Raw genomic sequence first — 20,806 nt, forward strand, 5'->3', positions numbered from 1 at the left:
TACAAGATCTAGATTTGTTGTGATAAGTAGTAATAAAGTTATAGGTGAATAAATGGAAGGAGTGCTGAAAGATGAAAATTGCTCTAGTCCACAAGGGGTAAAAAACCCTTAGTGGTGAAGTGGTTAATTTTCAGTTTAGATTTGCATTAAAACACAACTTATTAAATGTAATTATGCAAAACAAGGGTGATCTGGGGCTTTACGTAAACTTAGTGATTTCTGTTTAGAAGAACTACTAAATGTATTATAATAGAAATACTATATTTAGCCAGACAGAACTGGGTCCCTTTTCCTACTAGGTCCTATTATTATTATTATTTAGTATTTATATAGCGCCGACATATTACGCAGCGCTGTACTGTGTGTATGTGTATGTGTATGTGTATGTGTATATATATATATATATATATATTTTGTCTTGTCACTAACTGTCCCTCAAAGGAGCTCACAATCTATCTAATCCCTACCATTGCCATATGTCTATATTATGTAGTGTAAGTACTGTAGTCTAGGGCCAATTTTTAGGGAACCTGTGATCTCTTGTGGGTGCACATACACCTATGACTATTTATATTTTATAGTGTTTGAAGGGTACTTCTATATAGAAAATATATCATGGCGTGTCCAAAAGGATGACTATTGTAGGCTGGGAATGTGAGTTATGCACCTGATGAATAGGCAGGCACCATTAAAGCAATAAGAAAATAATAATTATTATTATTTAGCATGTATATAGAGATGACTTCTTCTGCAGCGCTGTACAGAGTGTATTGTCTTGTCACTTAACCGTCCCTAAGAGGGGCTCACAATCACATACTGTACCTTACTTCAGGCTGGGCAATAAGTAAAAAAAAACAACCTAATTGACAGTCTAGTGATCAGGTATTTAATTGTATGCACTAATTCTGTCAGTGGGAATTCTAGGCAGACCTAATCTTTAACTAGCGTATGGATGACACCCTCACAGTTAGGGCTGCATAAAGCTTGTGTTTTTGGTTTCCCCGATAGTTTATTTTCGGAAAGCAATATAAGAATTCAGCACCACCTCAATGGCTTTGGAGGCAGGATGAACGCCCTACTGGCTCCACTACAATGCAGTCAGGATTGGATTTGAGAACTTCTTTAATTACAAGGTTTGGATTGCACCAGCAGAGGTAGCGAAAGGGTCATTTACACTTACAGCACAGGTGCACTGTTAAAAAAAGTGTTTACTTTATTTACTTTTACAATTCTCATTACAGGGTCCCTTAAAGTGAACCTAAAGGCAACCAAAAAAAAAAAAAATGAGATTAACTCACCTGGGGCTTCCCTCAGCCTCCTGCAGACGATCGGTGCCCTCGAGGCCGCAATAGCAGCATAGGGGGCGATATACAGGCTGGGAACTCAAACAATCACTCGCGTTCCCATGCCTGTCGGCCAGTGACGGCCAAACCGGAAGTGTTCGCCGGCGGGTCCTGGGCCATCGGAGCGGGGCTGCGAGGGCACCGATCGTCTGCAGGGGCCTGAGGGAAGCCCCAGGTGAGTTAATCTTTTTTTTGTTGCCTTTAGGTTCACTCTAACCATATAAACCGTGGATTCAAATGGAAAACAATTAGGAGATCCAATCCTATATTTTTATTTTATTTTTTTAGTTTTGTCATGTGAAGTTGCAACCACAGACCATAGTTTATTTTAGTATTTTCCCTCAGCCCATTCTCTTGTTTAACCTCATAAAAAAAGAAAATAATAATCACCATTAACTACAGTATTTCATCATTACTCGGGTTGTGATGGATATGGTTTTTTAAAAATGTTTGGCAGATGAAAACTAGTATATAAATAAAAAAAATCAACAGCCTTAATACATAAACCTGTATGTAAGCAACTAACATTTTTAGGCAATGATGTCTTAATCACATAAGTGTGTAACTCAAATCTGAGAAAGGGGCACCTATCCTTCAACTCAGCACTTGACATGCTTTTAAAGTGCTGCATTACTGTAACACGGTGGCGTAGTGATTAGCGCTTTCGCCAGAGCTAGGTCCTGGCTTCAAATCCCAGCCAGGTCAACATCTGCAAGGAGTTTGTATGTTCTCCCCGTGTCTGTGTGGGTTTCCTCCTAAATTGGCCCTAAACTTGATACATGCACTATACAATACATACATAGACATATATGACTATAGTAGGGACTAGATTGTGAGCCCCCTCTGAGGGACAATTAGTGACAAGACAATATACGCGGTGCTATATAAATACTAAAATAAATAAAAAAATACTGCATAAAAAGGCCTCTCAGAAACTCATATACTCAAGCACTGGAGAATGTCAAAATGGCTTAAACATCTCCCTGTATGTCATAAGCATTCTTTCAGCCCTTGCTGGAAAAAAAATTCCAGTACACAGATTCCATTGGGACATTTAAAAGATTTGCTGCTTTGTGTATTGTTCATAAGTAAAAATACCAGGCAGCCTTTACATTCACTTCTCAGGGACTGTATTAAGATATGTCAGCCTGGTATCCAGAAGGATAATAACTTCCTATTTCAGTATAAACATAGCATGAGGAAATAAAGCGTGTGTAAGTAAAATGCAAGCTAGTAATATTTGCAACAAAATCCTCATAGATCCTCCACATAGATCACCAGCAGAGCAAGTTATGACTGTGTTCAGATAGACTATACCAGAAACACACAATAAGGGACCTTGTCTGCTCTACAGTAGACTATTTCTATATATGGAAGTGTAATCATACCCAAGTGCAGTGCAAAAGAAATTAATTTCAGACCAAAGCAAGGCAACATCACAAAAGAAAATACAATATTTGAACTATCCTGCTGCAACAGGAAAAGTGCAGTGGTGGCTGCTAATAAGTGGCTGCCAGGGCCGGCGCTACCATTAAGGCAAAGGAGGCAGCTACCCCAGGGCCCCAGAGCTTGTAGGGGCCCCCAGTGGCTACAAGAGGAAAAAAAAATTTCAAATCGGCCTTATAGTTTTTGAGAAAATCCATTTTAAAAAGTTTCAAAGGAAAAAAAACATTCATCCACCTTAAATGCTAGAAACCCTAAATTTGCAGGATATGTTAAGGAGATCATTAGGAATAAGAGGAAAAAAACAATTATTCAAAAAGACCTTATAGTTTTTGAGAAAATCGATTTTAAAGTTTAGAAGGAAAAAAGTATACTTTTAAATGTGGTAAATGTCACTTTTAGTAGCAAACCTAACGGTAGTGTAATTTTACATGCATCAAACGAAAGCGCAATAAATTTCCTGACGGGGTTTCCAGGGGGTCAATACGCAGCCACAGCGCTTTGGCCAGGGATCGCTATACAGCCGTAATATGGCTGTATGAAGATCCCTGGCATTTTTTCCTATTTTCCCAATTTTTTTTTTATGTTTAGAGTGTGGGAATTAAAAAAAATAAATAAATAAATAAAAATTATGTGGGGTCCCCCTCCTGAAACGTTTTAACCCCTTGTCCCCCATGCAGGCTGGGATAGCCGGAATGTGGAGCTCCGACCGATTGGGACTTCACACCCTGACTATACAAGCTGCAAAAAAGGTCCCCTAATGCCGATTTTTGTTCCGGGGTATATGTTGGGGGGGCCCTCCAGGTTTATTTTGCCCTGGGGCCCCATTGTTGCTTAAACCGGCCCTGGTGGCTGCTGCACAGTGGGATGGCTGATAGTAAATGTCTGGAAGGTGCGTACACACGCGGGACTTTTTCAAACTATGGGTCATCAGACCCACCCCGCGGGACGGTCGTTCTGACGACAGTTGCACGCGAGTACAAGCTGTCGTCAGACTGATAAAGTTTTGACTGATCCGCTCACAATGCTAATAAGCGGATGGCTGATAGTGGCTGTTACTGGAGCTGTCATAGTGTTAACTGCTAAGCAGTGGCGGATGCTGGAAATGTGATGGCTGCATCAGAAGATGCTAGAGTTTGTGAATACTGCAGCATTCACCCAACCCTAGTCGGCGAAAATGAAAGTGTGCCGCAGCAGGGGACCGAAGGATCGTTTGGAAACGGCATGGGCACAGGACGGCTGCAGGGGGCTGGCAGAAGCACCAGGTAATTTTTTTTTTTTAATACATACTTCAGGTCCGCTTTAAAGAGACCCCGAGGTGTGTTTAAAGAATGTTATCTCCATACAGAGGCTGGACCTGCCTATACAGCCCAGCCTCTGTTGCTATCCCAAACCCCCCTAAGGTCCCCATGCACTCTGCAATCCCTCATAAATCACAGCCGTGCTGTGAGGCTGTGTTTACATCTGTAGTGTCAGTCTCAGCTGCTCCCCCGCCTCCTGCATAGCTCTGGTCCCTGCCCCTGTCCCTTCCCTCCAATCAGCAGGGAGGGAAGGGATGCAGGCGGGGACTGGAGTTCTGCAGGAGGCGGGGAGAGCAGAAGACTGACACTATAGAGATAAACACAGCCAGCTCTGACAAGCTGTTTGTCAGCAGCGTAGCTGTGATTTATGAGGGATTGCAGAGTGCAGGGGGACCTTAGGGGGTTTGGGATAGCAACAGAGGCTGGGCTGTATAGGCAGATCCAGCCTCTGTATGCAGATAATATTCTTCAAACCCACCTCAGGTTCTCTTTAAGGTAGTGTAACAGAGGTTTATTACTGTATAAAGAAGTGTAAAAGTAGACTTATGCATCCTGCAAGGCCAGGTTTTTTTGTTTTTATTCTGGTTGCTTGAGGGTAGGAACACCCTGCCCGCGGGAGTTCTCTTCCCTTGTCTTCGTTGGGGTCTACATTCCTCCCGACGCATGCACCAAGACTGCCCTGTATGCACTCAGTGACTGTATCTCGCGGTGGGAAACGGCCCTCCCAGAGGCCCTGTTCATCATCCTGGGCGATTTCAATAAGGCGAACCTTCGGCACGAGCTGCCCCGCTACAAGCAGCACATCACCTGCCCTACCAGAAACAGTAACACCCTGGACCACTGCTACACAGTCCACAAGAATGCCTACAAAGCCACCCAAGGCGCCCCCCTGGGGAACTCCGACCACAACACAATACACCTGATCCCCACCTACAGGAGGCTCCTGGAGACCTCAAATCCCACCGTCAAAACCACAAAAAAATGGACAGCAGAGGCCAAACTGGAGCTCCAAGCGTGCTTTGAAACCACCGACTGGACGACTCTGGAGGCATCGACCCTTGATGAATGGGCCGAGAATGTCACCTCCTACATTAGCTTCTGCGAAGAAGCATGTATCCCATCCAAGTCCTTCAGAGTCTACCCCAACAACAAGCCTTGGTTCAATAACAAGCTTCGCCGACTCCGGAAATGCAAAGAGGAAGCGCACAGGTCTGGCTCCCCAGAGGAATTCAGAGAGGCCAGGCTCGCCTTGAAAAGAGAACTGCGAACTGCAAAGAGGGCCTACGCCGAAAAGCTGAGACTCTGCCTACAGTCCTCAAATACACGGGACGTATGGAAGGGCCTGAGAGCAGCCACGAACTTCAAACCAGCACCCCATACGGCGCCCCCGAGCCCTCGACTGGCGGAAGAGCTCAACGAGTTCTACTGCAGATTCAAACAGCATCCCAACCAGCCCGTGGGCCAAACAGCATCGACTTTGGTGACCCCTCCCTCTGGGGAACTCGTCCCCCTGGCTTCTGTCTCTGTTCTGGAATCGGAGGTACTCCGGCACCTCCGTAAGCTAAACCCAAGAAAATCCTCTGGCCCGGACGGAGTGTCGTCTATCTGCCTGCGATCCTGTGCTGACCAACTAGCTCCTGTGCTCACCTCCTTATTTAAGCAGTCCTTATCGGATGGTACAGTCCCCTCCTGCTTTAAGAGATCTAAAATTGTACCAGTCCCAAAAAAAAAAACAGGCAGCTCCGAGCACAATAACTTCCGACCAGTGGCCCTAACCTCTAACATCATGAAGCTCCTTGAGCGGTTAGTCCTGGCCCACCTGAAGAAGTCCACGGACGCCCTTTTAGACCCGCTCCAATTTGCATATAGGGCAAACAGATCTGTAGAGGACGCCATCAATGCCAGCATGGCATACATCACCGAGCATCTAGACAGCCCTGCCTCCTATGCTAGGATCCTGTTCCTAGACTTTAGCTCAGCGTTCAACACGATCTGCCCAGACATCCTGATCACCAATCTGATGCAGCTCGGAGTTGACCCTACTCTTCGGGCATGGATCAAAGACTTCCTGACAAACAGAACGCAGCAGGTGAAGCTCGGCAACCACCTCTCCAGTGTTCGTACCACCAATACAGGGGCTCCACAAGGCTGTGTTCTGTCACCTCTACTGTTCTCCCTCTATACCTATAACTGCATCTCATCCACTGACTCTGTGAAAGTCATCAAATTCGCAGATGACACCACTATCATTGGCCTTATCGGTAGAAACGGGGAGTTGGAGTACCGCAGCGAAGTAGAGAGAATATGCAACTGGTGCAAGGACAACAACCTAGTCCTCAACGCAGCAAAGACTGTCGAGCTAGTCGCTGATTTCAGGAGAAACCCTCCCCCCCTCCCACCTGTCCTCATTGGGGGAACCAAAGTTTCTAGAGTGACATCTGTGCGGTTCCTCGGCACGACTCTGACAAACAATCTGAAGTGGGAACAGAACACCACCAAAATCCAGAAGAAATCTCAGCAGAGGCTGTTCTTCCTGCGCCAACTGAAGAGATTTGGCATGCCCAGGGAGCTGCTGACTAGTTTCTATACTTCCACCATAGAATCCATCCTCTGCTCCTCAGTCATTGTCTGGTATGCTGGTGCAACGGTCAGCGACAAACACAAACTGCAGAGAGTCATAACGGACGCGGAGAAGATCATCGGATCTCCTCTTCCACCTCTCGACCTCCTCCACTCAAATAGGATGAGGAAGAGGGCCACCATGATCTCCCGTGACCCCGCTCACCCTGGCAGCCGCTACTTCAAGCTCCTCCCGCTGGGCCGTCGCTACAGGGCTATACCATCCAAAACCACCAGGCGGAAGAACACCTTCTTCCCCCAAGCTGTTCGACTTCTGAACTCCAACCTCCCCCTATCTGGCCCGCATACCAGCGCACTCTAGCTGGGCTCATCGAAATTGACTCGTAGCAACTACCTGCACCTTTACTATTATCATTATTATCATTATTTACCTGTGTTTGTAATAGCAATGCATTTAAAGTGTACATGTTGTGTGTCTGTCTTGTATTATACTAATTTAGGCCTATGCCATGTGTACCACAAATAATTCCGATTACAGCTTTTGCTGTACTTGGCGAAATAAAGTGATTCTGATTCTGATTCTGAATACGGGAAAGGTAGCATTTTGCTGCATATACGTTAGTGCTTTTTTTTTTTAGTTTGTTTGTGTTTTTGTTTTGCACATGCGATTTTCTTGTGTTTTGCATGCGTTTTAATGTGTTTGTGGTTCGCATATATAAATCGCATATGCGTTATGTATGCTTTTTTTGTTTTGTTTTATGCAAATCACTAGGAAGTCAACAGGAAGCGGAAATACATCATCGCACGCATAGAAAACATACTAAAAAGCAATACCTCTGCATCACCATTGACTTTCATTATGTGCGTTTTAGATGCGTTTTGGAAAAATATGTAGCAAGATCAGAGTTTTTAATAACACATTGCAGAACGCAAACATGTGTTTTAGTCATGCGACCCATTGACTTGCATTATGTGCTTTTCCGCAACACTAGCTTTTTTGCCTAGTGTGTTTCTAAGCTGAGACTTAACGATAGTTCTGGATAACGGGGGTTTTGCTGTATAAAGTATAATAAAGCCTCAAAAATATTCCACATGATCCTGCTGCTGATCCCACAGAGTAATTCTGCATCACCTCAAAGTAACAATCGATCATGGCGTACCATGAAATGTAAACATAAATATAAATTTTATGCTTTATGCTTTTATGGATGGTTTCTTTGAATTGATGGCAATTTACTCTATGGGAGTCTAATAGCTGCAGCAGAATCCCGTGAAATATTTTTGAGGCTTGATTATACTTTATATCTGGTAAGCCTTGTGTGAACAGGGGTGTGTGGAGCTATCACCCGTTGGAGGGGATTTTAAAGTCAGTTCTGGTGGGAGGAGGGATGGTAAAGTCTTAGGGCCCGTTTCCAATCGTGCGGTGCGAGTTCGTGGCGAAAAATGTGAAAACGTATGTACGTTTTTACTTTTTTTGTAAGTATGCGAATTTAACCATATCAGTGCAGTTGTACTTTTACATTTATTTTAGGCGAAAACGTACGTGAATTTGCATGGAAAATTCGCATATCGAAAACGCATGCAAATTTCCTATTAATTACATTGTATGCGAATCTGTGCAAATTCTGATGGCTCTGCTGTGCAGACTTTTCCTGCACAGAAAAACACTGTTTTCCTGACAAGTGGAAAAAGGCTAATTAAGTTATATTGGTTGTGCGAATCTGTGTGCAGAAAACGCATGCAGATTCACGATAGTGGAAACGTGCCCTCAATATGCGGACAAGCTAAGGTAAAGAGAAAGTGGGAGGCAAGCATTACAGTGGGTGGAGAGGAAGTTGGGGACAATGTAAAGATTAAAGACGTAGTTAACTCTTCGTGCAGTAAATTAAATTTGAAAATGTGTTGGTAAAAATATAAAAAGCATGGCAACCAATGCTAGGAGCTTGGTTTGATCAACAAAGACTATTACCTTGTGGAAAAAATGGAGACATTGATGAATGAAAGTCATGATTGGCTAGCAAACTTATAGTGAGTGAGTGAGTGAGTGAGTGAGTGAGTGAGTGAGTGTGTGTGTGTGTGTGTTTTCCTGTGGCTCACTGTCTGTCTCCATTTTCCCATAATCCTCCCCCTTCTATGGATCCTGGTCGGCGCCCTCTGACCCAGACATACTATGCTGCGCATGTGCAGTATGTCCGCTTGGGTGTCTTGCTGCTGCGCTCCCTGGCGACCCCATATGACGTGAACATGGTGGCACAGTCACGGGCCGCCCAAGCATGCTCAGTATAGTGTGTCCACTGGTCAGAGGGCACCGACCAGGACCCATGAAACAGGGAGAGTTATGGGAAAATCTTTATGACTAAAGGTATCCTTTAAAAAAAAAGGATTGCTGAGGCAATGCCTAAGAAAGAGAGGAATGCCCATTATCCTAGATCCACAGCGTCATCACACTGAAGAAGCCCAAGTGATGTGGGCGTAACGCGTATGTGGGCGTGGACAGCAGCAGAGGACTAGCAGGACCTTCCCCAAACATACACTTGGGTTGAGAGTCTGTTCACCGCTGCTAATACCAGGTACCTGTGTGCTGCGGGACGCCGCAGCGAGAGCAGCAAGCACTCTCCGGCGATATCGGAAGGAAAGGTAACAATCTGTACTGCCGCCGAGCGGATCTTGGAGAACTGTTATCTCTTTTGGAAGTGGCTGGTGGTGTGCCACTGAGCGGAGCAGAAGTAATTTGATTACAGCTGTATGTTGATTTAAACGGGCAGCTCGATCTAATGGAGGACATTATTTCAGGTCATCTAACAGTATGCCATATCTGATAGGAGAAGCAGCACTGTTCCTTCCTTTTCCTGAAGTTACAATCATAAAGAGAGCCTGGGTGGCATTTAAAAAGGAGTTTGGACAGCCAGTGGCGATCCCACATCTCCCACACATTGCAATCTGAATATATCGGCCAATCTAGATTGTATGCATGTTAGTGTGGTGTGGTTGTGTTGTGTGTGGTGAGGAGTGTTTCTACAGTTGTGCCCTGTGCAGTTTTTTATGGGGGGGGGGGGGTACTGTGTTTATAGAGGGGGAACCAACCAATGTTTTGGGGTTATGCAATTTCCTACAATAAAGTTTTTGTATGTTTATAGTTCCTTGAGATTTTTTTTTTTTTATGTTATTTTTTTATTACCGTAATTAAGTAAAAATAAGTCATTTATGAGAAGTTTTGTGAATTGTCACCTACTTGTCACTTAATTTTTTTGTGAGTTGGGGTTGGTAGTGGGCAGTTACAGAAAATAACATACTATCTTTGCTATTTTTTACAGTGAGCGTGAACATATCTACAGGGCTTAGTGATGGCAGTAGGTGGAGTAGTTGTGAGGTATGTTAAAGAGGAACCTTAACCAAGGATTGAACTTATTTTCAATCAGTAGCCGATACCCCCTTTCCCATGAGAAATATTTATCTTTTCTCAAATGATCAGATCATCAGAGGGGTATGTATGGCTGATATTGTGATGAATCTCCTCCCACAGTGTGAGGTCATGACCTTGGTCCTGACAGTTTGCCATCTATGAACCTTGTTGCATTATGGGAAATAATGCCTTTTTCCAACAGCCAAGCAATATCTCCCTCTGAGCATAGAACTCTCAGTAATGAACATTCCATACAGATCACTTAGCAGAACTAAAGATGACCAGTGATATATTTCAGAATGTAAATCAGGGAGAGGAAAGAGTTTACAGTTGGCAAACAGTGATTAAATAATCTATACATGAATATTGTAAAAAAAATAAGCAATTTTATTAATTCTGATATTTTCACTAGTTCCTCTTTAAGCAAGAGGTTGTTGGAGGGAATGGTGCCAGTCTACCACCTATGCTCCTTCCGCAGTCTGATATGGGCGATGGCACGGCCTGGGAGCAAGGGCAGCATCCACACAACTAAAAGCCAGGTTGGTATAGGGTAGTGTGGTCAGCCTTAAGTGGGTTTGTCATGACCCATGAAGCAACATTAAAGGATACCAGAGGTGACATGTGGAGATAGACATGGATATCTACAGTGCATAGTACACAAATAAATATGCTGTGTTCTTTGTTTCTTTCTCTGCCTGAAAGAGTTAAATATCAAGCATGTAAGTGGCTGACTCAGTCCTGACTCAGACAGGAAGTGACTACAGTGTGACCCTCACTGATAAGAAATTCCAACTATAAAAAAACACTTTCTTAGCAGAAAAATGGCTTCTGAGAGCAGGAAAGAGATAAAAAGGGTCAATAGTTTATAAATGTTAGCTCTGGCATACTTAAAAGAATGTGTCATTGAGCAAAAACAATAAAACAGTTAAAACTTAAAAAGTAGATTTAAACATAAAATAAAACTGTTGAAGATCTTAAAAAGTCATTTTTAGGAGAAGGAAGATAGATACAATTGTTTATTTAATTCGTTTATTTTCACCTCGGGTGTCCTTTAAAGTACTAAAGTGGTCCTTTGAGTTGGGTGGAAGACTAAGATCACAAGGGAAGTTAAGTGAAGGTGCCCATACATTACTCATTACTTATTTTCCATCGAGAGATGAAAGCAACTGACTTTAAAAGGAACCTGGGGATATGGATGTTTCCTTTTAAACAATACCAGTTGCCTGGTTGTCCTGTTGATCTCTTTGGCTGCAGTTGTGGCTTAATCACACACCTGAAACAAGCTAATTCTGTCTGACTGACAGTCAGAGCACCTGATCTGCATGCTTGTTCAAGGGCTGTGGCTAAAAGTATTAGAGACACGGGATCAGCAGGAGAGTCAGGCAACTGGTATTATTTTAAAAGGAAAAATCCATATCCTCCTCAGTTTAGGTTCCCTTTAATGAGCGATTGATAGAGTGGTCTATCGAAAAAGAATCAACTAGTGGCCCACTTGAGCAGGAAATTCAAGCAATGTACGCTTAGACACTACCTCTGCCTGAGCTTTTCTACCAAGCAATGTATACAAAAAAGAAAAAAACACGCGTGAATAAGCAGCGCCTCCTACAGAACAAGTTTTTCTGAGTGTTTCAGTTTGTCAGAAATTTGTTTTTCTGTGGCATTAAGAATTCAATACCAATGCTAAAATATTTCTGCAATACCCTGTATGCAGCACAATGGCGCCTTGCAGCGCTGGGTCCGCGGTTCAAAGCTCAGCCAGGTCAACATCTGCAAGGAGTTTGTATGTTCTACCCGTGTCTGCGTGGGTTGCCTCCGGGCACTCCGGTTTCCTCCCACGTCCCAAAAACATACAGATGAGTTAATTGGCTTCCCCTAAATTGGCCCCAGACTGTGATGCATGCATTACATGATAAATACATAGAAATATGACTATGGTAGGAACTAGATTGGGAGCCCCTCTGGGGGGCAGTTAGTGGCAAGACAATATACTCTGTACAACACTGCGTAATGTCAGTGCTATATAAATACTTAAATAAGTCTAAAAATGTAACCATGAGGACTCCAACAATGACAACCTTTAATTAAAAATGCACTAACTAGACAGCTAAAACTAGCTTCTTGAGTCTGGTTAAACAGGTTCTTCAGCAAGACAAAAAAAAATAAAAAAAAATAACCTGCTGACTGTGATTGCTCTTATTTGTCAGTGCTAGGGTTAAAGAGAAAAAGACCTTAAAAGGAATACTGTAGAGGGGTCGGGAGAAAATGAGTTGAACTTACCCGAGGCGTCTAATGGTCCCCCCACAGACATCCTGTGCCCGCACAGCCACTCACCGATGCTCCAGCCCCGCCTCCGGTCTGAAAATCACTGCGCCTGTGTTGCCATGTCTTCGCTCCTGTCACCAGGAGCGTACTGCGCAGGCACAGACCATACTGGGCCTGCACAGTACTCTCCTAGTGACATCAGCGGGAGCAAAGACATGGCAACACAGGCGCAGTGATTTTCAGACTTTAAAGTCTGAAATTCCAGAAGCTCCAGGGCTGGAGCATCGGTGACTGGCTGCGCGGGCACAGGATGTCTGCGGGGGACCATTAGAAGCCCCGGGTAAGTTCAACTCCTTTTCCCCCGACCCCCTACAGTATTCCTTTAAACAGAAAAATGGTTAGACTGAAAATATTAAATTCAATCATCTTTTTATATTTTTGATTTTAGCATGAATACCTTGAATTTTTCAAATGTAACCTCTGTATATCTATCAATTTATAATGCCATCATCCTCTGTTTAGCATCACAATTGCCTCTGAACACCACATTGCTACTTAAAACTTACTTTTTTTTTTTGCTGCAACCACTCATTGATTTTGGTTTATATATTAAAATAAATAAAACATATACAATAAAGTTAGACTATATTTGCATAGGTGCAATGCGTTGAGACGTAAAAGCAGCATTGTATTGCAACATTCACAGTGTGATAGGTACGGTATAACACATGCATGTAGTGCGTTACAGCAAAATGCACGTTTAACAGTAACAGTGAAGCATACTTTTCATTGACTGTATGCATCACTGTATGCAAGAAAAACACAAATAATATGCAGTGCCACTTTACCAATCCATTGTGCTGCATTCCTGCTCCCACTGTGAACCTAGCCTTAAATTATAATTATACCCAACAATTAGTTTTCCATATATATTAGTTTCATATTGCAGACCATACCATTTGCAGCTTTTTTTATTGTACATATGCACCGGGGCTGTGGAGTCGGTACAAAAATCATCTGACTCCAACTCCTCAGTTTATGAAACCACCGACTCCGATTTAAACTCCAAGAACCCAAAATGGCTCCATCTCCTTAGACTAATACTTACCAGGGCTGTGGATTTTGTACAAAAATCATCCGACTCCCGACTTTGACGCCTCAGTTTATGAAACTAACACCTCTGACTCCAGGTACCCAAAATTGCTCAGACTCCAACTCCACAGCCCTAATATGCACACACTTTCATAATTCCATCTTTTTTGTTGTTTAACAAGAAATTAATAAAATTTGCTATGGGTGTCTTTACAAAGTTTTCTGCTTCTGTGTTTTTAGATTTTTTTTCAGTTTATTGAAAAAAATTACAAGCATTTCATTAGTTTCTAAGGCTTTTATAGACAACTAGTGACCTAAGCCCGGGCTCTAGGTATGACACCGTAGCGTGCGCAACCACCCGCCCCGACCCCTGGTCCGTTCTGCGTCCTGTCCCAATGGCTGTCAGTGCAGGACATGTGCAGTAGCGCAAACGCACTGACACAGGGACAGGACGCAGGTACACTTGCCTTTTATTAGGTAGGATTACATCAAGTTTATGCAAAGAGTCAGTGGTCCTGATGCAGTAAACTCTGGTAAAGTTGTTGTGTGCAGGAAACGCACAGCATATTTACCATTACTTGCACAGGGGGTGCACCAGCCGTTAATAAGTATATTGCTATGGTAACACGCATTACCATAGCAACGCACAGTAACACACCTGGTGCTCCCCTTGCACTATAAAACTGCCATGCCCTCCCTGCACATAGCAACTTTACCGGAGTTCACTGCATCAGGCATAATATTTGCAGTGTTGGCCCTTCTTTTTCAAGACCTCTACAATTCATTTTGGAATGCTGTCATGCTGGGCCATATCCTGACTGATGGCAGCACATTCTTTCATAATCAATGTTTGGTAATGTCATAATCTGTGGGATTTTCTTTATCCACCCGCCCCTGTGGAATTGACCACAAGTTCTCAATTTGATCCGAGACCTAGTTCCAAATTTTGACGTTATGTTCCCCGAGCCACTTACTTAAGACTTTGGCCTTATGGCACAGTGCTCCATCCTGCTGGAACATTCTTCACCAAACTGTTCTTGGATGGTTGGAAAAAGTTGTTGTCAGAGGGAGTTTTGTTGTCATTATTTATGGCTGTGTTCTTAGGAAGAATTGTAAGTGACCCCACTACTTGTATAAGAAGCAGAGCCACACATGAATGCTCTTTGGGTTCATTACTGTTGGCATGAGATAGGACTGATGGTAGTGCTCAACTTTTCTTCTCTGGGCAATCATTTTGCCCGATGCCCCAAAAATTTGGAAAGGGGCTTTCTCATCAGAGAAAATGACTTTACCCACTTCAGCAGTCCAATCCCTGCAAGTTTTGTAGAATAATAACCTGTCCCTGATGTTTTGCTGCTCTTCTTGACACCAGGCCACCCTCCAAAAGTCTTCGCATCACTGTGCGTGCAGATGCACTCACACCTGCCTGCTGCCATTTCTGAGCAGGATCTGCATTGGTGCCCTCCAACGGGTGTTTGCTGGACTTTCTTCCAAGCCTTGAAGCCTTCTTCACATCAACTGAACCTCTCCTTGAAGTTATTTATGATCAGATAAATAGTTGATTTTGGTGCAATCTTAGTAGCAATATACTTGCCTGTTAAGCCCTTTTTATGCAATGAAATGATGACTGCACATGTTTTCTTGCAGGTAACCAAGGCTAATAGAGCATCCAGTCTACTATTCTAACTCAAACGGCATGAAAAAAATGAACTCCAGCCTTGTACTGGTCAACACTCTCACCTGTGTTAACCACTTTAGTACCAACGGTCTCTGCCACCTTAAAGGGAACCTGAAGCAAGTAAATTTATTTAAAATAAACACATGACGTAGCTGCAAATGAATATTACATACTAACCTGACCGTCAGTTCCTCTCAGAAGCTCACCATTTTCTTCTTACAGTGATCCCTTCCAGTTCTGACAATATTTTGTCAGAACTGAAATGTACCAGTTGCTGACAGTTATATATCAGCAGCTGTCAGTTACAACTGAATGTGCAAGGTAATGTCCATGTTTCCCTATGGCTCGAGTGGGGGATATTACACTTTAACAGTGTGCTGACCAGGAAGCGGTTATGGGGTAATGGCCAGTTTTAAAATGGAGAACGGAGAATTCTATTGATCACAGTGGACAAATGGGACGCAGGAGAGGAAAAAGAGATCGAGGAGTAGACTACAGAGGAATTAAGTATGACCTGTGTATGGTTATTTTGACTTTTTAATTTCAGTTCAGGTTCTCTTTAAGAAAATCGAAGGTGACAGGCAGCACCTTCATACTGTCCTTTACTGCTGACCCATACACGCGTGCAACTTTCTCGGGGTTCACTTCTCATTGCATGGGCCCCGTATGTAAGTTTTGTTTTATTCTATTTTTAAGCTGTTTTTACTATGAAAAGACAACTTTACTTACGGTAACGTCTTTTCCAGTAGTCAGAAGGACAGCACCCCTGGATGAGACCTGTCTCCCTCCCCACCGTGGACAGGAACTGCAAGATAAAAGATTTGCATAACAGATAGGCAGAAGTATAAGTAAGAGTAACCTACCCTAAAGCCTCAGTTAATACAATAGATGACACGGACCATAGCCCATTACTTACATGATAGTTACTCCACCCAAGAAAGGGCGGGTTGCAGGGGTGCTGTCCTTCTGACTACTGGAAAAGACGTTACCGTAAGTAAAGTTGTCTTTCCCAGAACGTCATTGGACAGCACCCCTGGATGAGACGATATACAAGATATTAGTCTTAGGGAGGGACCACTGCCTGCAACACCTTCCTTCCAAAAGAAAGGTCTGTTCCCGCCGATACATTCAGGCGATAGTGTTTTACAAAGGTATTCTGATTCGACCAGGTAGCAGCTCTGCAGATCTGATCTATAGAAGCCCCTGCCCTCTCTGCCCAGGAAGTTGATATTCCTCTTGTGGAATGTGCTCTGATGGGACATTTCAACTGTTTCCCCTGCGTCTGATATGCTGAAGTAATTGTCTGCTTTATCCATCGTGCCAATGTTGCCTTTGAAGCCTTGTTTCCTCTGAATTTTCCAGCAAATAGAGTAAACATAGTCTCTGTTTTCCTCCAGTGAGCTGTTCTATTCAGGTAATGTAACAGGCATCTCCTGACATCGAGACAATGCAATTTCTTCTCCTTATCATTGGTAGGATTCTCACAGAAGGAAGGTAAGAAAATTTCCTGATTCCTGTGGAAAGAGGAGACTACCTTTGGTAGAAAAGCCGCATCAGGGCGAAGCGTAATTCTATCTTCCGAGATGATACAGTAAGGTTCTTTAATTGATAATGACTGAAGCTCACTTATTCTTCTAGCTGACGTAATTGCCAATAGGAAGGCTGTCTTTAAAGTGAGGAATTTGTCTGAAATTTCCGTTAAAGGTTCAAAAGGGGACTCACATAACCCCTGTAATACAGTATTTAAGTCCCAAGCAGGAACTCTGCTTCTTATTATAGGTTTTAGTCTTTTTAAGGCTTGAAAAAAACGTATCACTAACTCTTCCTGAGCAAGACGTTTTTCTAGATAAACACTGATGGCGGACACCTGAACCTTAAGTGTACTTATACTTAGGCCTTTCTTATATCCGCATTGCAGGAATTCCAAAACTGATGTAAGCGAATCCCTGTCACAAGATCTTTCTAAACACCACTCACTAAATACCCTCCAGGCTTTTTGATATATTGTACGCGTAACTTTCTTCCTACTCTGTATCAAAGTCTCTGATAGGCCATCTGAGAACCCTTTTGCTTTTAGCATGCCCCATTCAAGTTCCAAGCTGAAAGGTGTAGTCTTGCCAGATCCGGATGCTGGACTGGACCCTGCGATATTAGGTGTGGAAGAAGAGGAAAAACAATTGGATCTGAAACTGCTAATTTTTTCAGATATGTGAACCATGGCCTCTTCGGCCAAAGTAGAGCTATTAGGATTACTCGGGCCTGATCCTGGACAATCTTCTTTATCACTCTTGATAAAAGTGGTATTGGCGGAAAGGCATACATCCTTGCAATCCCCCAATCCACCGTAAAGGCGTCCAACTTCCATGGGAGATCCTTTGGAAACAGAGCACAGAACTGATGACACTTTGCATTTCCCCTTCTTGCAAAAAGGTCTACTTCGGGATATCCCCACTGTAATGCCACCTGGTGGAATATCTCCTGATCCAGAGACCACTCGTTCGGATCCAGTTTTTTTCTGCTTAGGTAATCTGCCACCTGGTTCGATGTACCCTTCAAGTGTATTGCTGTTAGAGATCTGAGATTCTTTTCTGCCCAAAAAAGGATTCTCGCTGTCGTTTCCCATAAGCTTTGACTCCTCGTGCCTCCCTGCCTGTTTAAGAAGGCTACCACACTCCTGTTGTCTGTCTCTATTTTGACATGGCAGTCTGTGATCTGATGGTTGAAATGACACAATGCTTGCCATACTGCTTCCAGTTCTCTGCTGTTTGAAGATTGTGACCTCTCTGCAACACTCCATTTCCCCTGAGCTGGTTGAGAGTTGAAGTGGGCTCCCCAACCCCACAAGCTGGCATCGGTTGTAATTGTAACTTGTTGTGGATAATTCCACAGACGACCTGGGGAAAGGTGTACTGCTTTCTGCCACCACAGAAGAGAGGCCTTTATATTCTGTGGAATGATGAGCTTTTTGTCTAGAGACGCTAGAGACCTGTTCCATGACCTTAGAATCCACGACTGGAGAAATCTTGAGTGGAACTGGCCCCATTGTACTGCCGGGAAGGAGGAAGTCAGAATGCCTAGCACTGCCATAGCTTTCCTTAAAGATATGCTCCTTGATTTCTGAAAAGACAAAACATTATTACAAATAGTATTGATCTTCCTATCAGGTAAAAACAATCTTTCTTCTCTGGTGGAAATACAGAAACCCAGGAATTCTAGTCGCTGAGAAGGGTTTAGGGAAGATTTATTCCAATTAATTATCCACCCTAGGTCCTGGAGAAGGCATACAGTTTTAGAAAGCTGAGAACTAACAGAGCTGGCGGAAGCACCCCATAATAGGAAATCGTCTAGGTAACCAACAATATTAACCCCCTCTAACCTAAGAAGGGCTAAAATTTCAGCTGTAACCTTAGTAAATAACCATGGAGCTGAAGATAATCCAAAAGGTAAGGCAATAAATTGAAAGTGTCTTACCTTCCCTTCCATCCACACGGCAAACCTCAGATACTGTTGAGAAGAGAGGTGGATTGGTAGATGTAGGTAAGCATCCTTTAAGTCTATGGTTGCTAAATAATCGTTGCTCTGTAAGAGATGAATCACAGATCGAATGTTGTCCATTCTGAACTTTCTGTATTTTACAATTAGATTCAGAGTCTTTAGATTTAGAATAAATCGATAATCCCCCTGAGGTTTTTTTACCAGAAAGACTGGGGAGTAAAACCCCTGTTCCCTTTGAACTCTTGGAACCTCTCGTATTACTCTTTTTTGAAGGAGTGACCTCACTTCTGCTTGGAGTGCAATTCTTATGGATTGATTTCTTGGGCAAGGAGTTAGGACAAAGTTGTGAGGGGGGGGTTGAGTGAATTCTATTCTGTAACCTTCTAGCACGATATTTAGTAGCCACTGGTTCTGAAGAAGTTGTTGCCATTTTTCGAAAAAATGTGACACTCTCCCCCCCACCGGAATGATGGCGTCATTGTTTGTCTGTCTTTTTGGCACTAGTGGTGCCAAAACGCGGTTTTTGTTGTCTATAAGGGGCCCATCTCTTATTTCTGGAAGACTTGTTTTCCGGCTCATTTTTTGAGGGGGCCCGAAATGGCCGTCTATTCTGAAATGGCCGCTTCCTAGGAAAATTTTTCTTACTGTCTGCTGTACGATCTAGAGTGTCATCCAATCTAGACCCAAACAAAAGCTTTCCTTCACAAGGGATACCACAAAGTTTAGATTTGGACGAGATATCTCCGTTCCAGGTCTTAACCCATACACCCCTTCTAGCAGAGTTAACTAACGCTGTGGTCCTAGCAGTCAGCTTTACGGTATCATCCGACGCATCAACCATATAATTAGATGCATTCATAATTTTTGGGAAGTCCCCGAGTATTTCTTCTCTAGAGGCTCCATTAGCGATTTTAAATTGTAAGTCTGAAAGCCATGTTTTTAAGGATCTACTAACTGCTGTAGATGCTATTGCTGGTTTGAAGGTTAATGAGGAAGATTCCCAGGCTCGCCTCAAAACGTTATCCATCTTTTTATCTATCGGGTCTTTAAGATTCCCGAAATCCTCAAACAATAAGTCAGATCTTCTAGACACCCTAGAAAAAGATGGATCCAGCTTTGGCGGAGGACCCCAGCATTCCTGGTCTTCAGGAGAAAAGGGATAACGCCTGGATAAGGACTTAGGCCAAAAGGCCCGCTTCTCAGGATTATCCCATTCCTTCTTAATCATAGTTTTTAAAGTAGAATGGACCGGAATATAATGTGACTGGGGGTCCGCCAAACCTTCATACATCTGATCCAGGGGAGTTAATGGTTTCTGTTCAGATTTTATGCCCATAATTTCATGCATGGAGGACAAAAGGTCCTTCATTAAGTCAGGGGAAAAGGCAAACTTCTGAGGCCTATCTGTACCCTCTATTCCTTCCCCTTCAGGTATCTCCTCTAATTCAGAAATTTCTCCTTCTGAAAGTTCTGAACCTTCTGCATCACTATCTCTATTACCGCTTGCCCCTGCCAGCTCTGTATGCGGAGTTGGGACTAGAGGAGGTGCAGCATTGATATTGGGCACAATAGGAAGCATACTGCTGGGGCCAGGCATATCCGCAGAGCTAGGAGCTGTGGTTTGAGCCGAAATAGCAGAGTCCTTAATTTCCTTAATGGCAGTAGACATTTCTGCCCTCATCCAGCCCATCAGATCCTTAAATATAACCGGGGATTCATCCTTTACTAGCTTATTAGTACAGTCCTGACAAAGCTTCTTTGAAGATGAGGATGACAAACGACTAAAACAAATGGCACATTTCTTCCCGGATTTGCTAGACCCACTAGATCCATGACTAGATTGCCCAGTAGCTGCTTTATCCGTTTTGTCATGTTTTTCATGTTTTTCAGGCTATAAAAAACAAATAGACAAATACTTCCATTAGTATCCCCTCTATATATATATATATATGTATATGTCCAGCATGATAACATAAGTACTTGCCAGAGAGGGGTCTTGGGCAGGCCTGGCAGACTGCGCAGGAGCTGACCCAGCTGCGTCCTCCATGCTCACAAACAAACAGAGTGAGAAAGGGATCTTTTAGCACATATAACCCTGAGGGTTCTGACATCACCTGAGGGGCGGACCTGCTGCTTTACATAATTAATGATCCTTAGCGCCCAGCTGCGGCACCTGCCGACAACAAACATTGCCCCCAATGAAATACCT

At 43.4% G+C, this 20,806-nt stretch overlaps 2 protein-coding genes across 3 annotated transcripts in view; both read right to left on the bottom strand.

Annotated features, from left to right (window-relative positions):
- The window catches only part of TTC13 (tetratricopeptide repeat domain 13), a 190,955-nt gene that overhangs the window by 161,491 nt on the left and 8,658 nt on the right, over nt 1-20,806 (bottom strand). The gene's annotated exons all lie outside the window — the stretch shown is intronic.
- LOC137571070 (uncharacterized) lies at nt 16,166-19,027 on the bottom strand. Its single transcript, XM_068279756.1, has 2 exons — nt 18,574-19,027; nt 16,166-18,219 (listed from the first exon to the last, which is right to left on the bottom strand). Exons 1-2 carry the CDS (start codon nt 19,025-19,027, stop codon nt 16,166-16,168), a joined length of 2,508 nt encoding a protein of 835 aa, XP_068135857.1.

Source organism: Hyperolius riggenbachi, chromosome 4 (genome assembly GCF_040937935.1).
Source record: "Hyperolius riggenbachi isolate aHypRig1 chromosome 4, aHypRig1.pri, whole genome shotgun sequence".
In the NCBI taxonomy this organism is placed as follows: Eukaryota; Metazoa; Chordata; class Amphibia; order Anura; family Hyperoliidae; genus Hyperolius; species Hyperolius riggenbachi.

What these genes read in the sequence shown, in the direction of transcription:
- LOC137571070 (XM_068279756.1), bottom strand. Translation starts at nt 19,027, where the DNA reads ATGGCAACAACTTCTTCAGAACCAGTGGCTACTAAATATCGTGCTAGA. An exon ending in CCGTGTGGATGGAAGGGAAG is followed by an intron (nt 18,220 to 18,573) that starts GTAAGACACTTT and finishes TTGTCTTTTCAG; the next exon opens with AAATCAAGGAGCATATCTTT.